This window comes from Nansenia antarctica, assembly GCF_963989245.1.
Source record: "Nansenia antarctica genome assembly, contig: SCAFFOLD_329, whole genome shotgun sequence".
Taxonomy (NCBI): Eukaryota; Metazoa; Chordata; class Actinopteri; order Argentiniformes; family Microstomatidae; genus Nansenia; species Nansenia antarctica.
The window spans coordinates 35001-37500 of NW_027662521.1; the positions used below are offsets into that span (position 1 = coordinate 35001).

At 49.5% G+C, this 2500-nt stretch overlaps 1 protein-coding gene across 1 annotated transcript in view; it reads right to left on the bottom strand.

Moving 5' to 3' along the window:
- Positions 1-2500, bottom strand: part of LOC308175578 (BAH and coiled-coil domain-containing protein 1-like) — a gene marked incomplete at its 5' end in the record, with an annotated part of 30302 nt that overhangs the window by 6561 nt on the left and 21241 nt on the right. Inside the window, 3 exons of the mRNA XM_080551219.1 lie at positions 255-329; positions 734-981; positions 2383-2500. The exon at positions 2383-2500 is cut by the window's right edge and continues 41 nt beyond it. Of these exons, the coding sequence (XP_080407345.1) occupies positions 255-329; positions 734-981; positions 2383-2500 (441 nt within the window). The remainder of the gene's footprint in view (positions 1-254; positions 330-733; positions 982-2382) is intronic.

Genomic DNA, 2500 nt, shown 5'->3' on the forward strand with positions numbered 1-2500 from the left:
CTGTTGGTCCTGCCCTCGGTTTTTATAGGTGCTGGGGGGGTGGCGTTCATTTTTCCAGGGCAAAACAGGGAGGGAACCAACGTCCTATCATTGAGCAACTCAGAGAAGCAGTTCCAACACCTTTACCCCCCCCCCCCCAACCACCTGTCACCCATCTCTCGATCCGCCTCCCTATGCCCTTCTCCTCCCCTACTGCTTCCTGCTACACCCCCCCTCCCCCATCCCCCCATGCCCATTCACTCTCCCGTCCTCACCTGCTTGTTCCTGCTCCTCCTGCCCCTGGTGGTCTCTTCTCTCTGGGTCTCAGTCTCCAGCCAGCAGCCTCTCCTCTGAAACAGACACAGATTACAGGTCAGCGTCACACACAACCAAAAAAAGAGAAATGACTGTCATCTCAATGGTCCGACGTGGCTTATCTTCATCCGCACTGACCTGATAGAATTTTACACATAGATATGTGTATGTTTACATTACATTAAAATGTTTGCCATTTAGCAGACGCCTTTATCCAAAGCGACTTACAACAAATACATTTGTCTAAGTAAGGTCGTGCAATGTATGTGTAGAATTATACACATGTTTTAGCCTATCCTGTGTTTTCAGATCAGATAGACGATAAGGAGAGGATGAGAGGGAGATGCTTTCGATCATTGAGATGGAACACAAAGACCCCAACATCCACCCTGCTCTTTGCCAATACTCCACCCTAGATCCCTCCAAAATGCCTCCTCACTTTTCCAAGAATGACTTGGGCCCCTGAGATCTTCCTCATGGCTTCCTTGTTGATTCTGTCAGCCTCCGAGAGTAATCCATGGACCCCCCTGCCGTCCCCAAGGCCACTGGCCACAGGAGATGCACTCCAGCTGGGTACAGGCCCTCTCTTAACTCCCTGGTGATCCTGGAGGTCCGTTCGTTTCCTCTCTGCTGTACCTGGACCGGGCCTGATCCTCCTCAGATCCACACTGGGCGTGCTCACAACACCTGGAGGGGGGCAGCACCATAATGGTTATGACCTCACAATAATATATTAGATGGCCACAATCAAATAAATGAGCAAATGGGATATTTTCTTTTTCAATAGTAGTAGTAAAGAGCTGGGGGTCCTGGTCTCTCTCTCTTACTCTGGGCTTTTTGATTGGTTTGAAGTTTTCCAGCTGATGACAGAGAGGGACTAATCACAGAGGAGATTGTTGTCGGATCTTTGGAGGATGACTTGGTCTTGATGTCATTGGTTCCATCCTCGCTTTCGTAACTACCGTCCTCTTCCTCCTCTGTGGGGTCAAGGATCAATACAATAGATTTTTTGTCGATTTTTTTTACTGACATTGACAACAGGTTCTCAAAGCCATCCTCCAGTGCATAAACCTTAAGCTGCATTGGATCTTAAACTGACTTACAGACACTCATTAACATTCCTATAGACGCCATAGTACTCTGGCCACCCAACAATCCCTGGCCTATTCCTAAACTACAGTCCGGGGAACCCTATGTCCCTCAACAAGCACACACACACACACACACACACACACACACACACACACACACACATACACACACACCGATCTTTATCAGCAGCTGTGTGTGGCTGACAGCGGGGGTCGTGTCGGGTGTCAACACGTCGCTGACACACTTGTCACTTACAGGGCGTTCTCGTCAACACTCTCTCTCTTCGTCGGTCTCACACAGACACACACACACACACACACACACGCGCGCACCCACAAGCACACACACACACACACACACACACTCTCACAAGCGTGTGAGGGGAGAGACAGAGTGTCGTACTGTCACACACAGACAAGGGCAGCTAACTGTTGACATTAAGGCTACTTGTACAATTGCATTTTGTTGCATTGTATCTGTTGATTTCATTTCTAACTGTCTTTCTGAAGTTTTCATTTGAGAGAGAAAGGTGGGGGGGAAGGATCGTCTTGTCTGCTCTGGTCAGGGGGTGCAGTGGGCGGAGTGGGGTCCAAGGACAGGGGTGCGACATTCTAAAAGAGGCGAGAGCGGGGCTCGTGTTACGCCGTGGGTTCGGGGGGGGGCACATGCCTGTGGCGAGTCGTTAATGGTTTTAACGGTGTGACAGACGAGCCGGGAAGTGAGAGGAGGCCACCGTGACCAGAGACATCTTACTCTCAGACGTCACACACACACACACACACACACACACACATATACACACACATTTAAGACTGTGGAGATATCTCACTCTGAACATTCACCATGCCCACTCAGCTGTTCTGTACTATGTTGTAAAAAACATTTACACACACTGGACTCACACACACACACACACACACACATTGAAACAGTAAAACATACTATTTTAATCCTATATAGTCACATACAGGCACACATAAGCGGTCCACAACTCACCATGTCCAGACATCTCACTATCACTCTTCCCTTCGGCCACCTCCTGTTTCTCAGAGGCTCTGGTCGGGGCTCCATCCATCAGGACCTTTGGCCTCCGACCTCTCCTCCTCCTCACTCC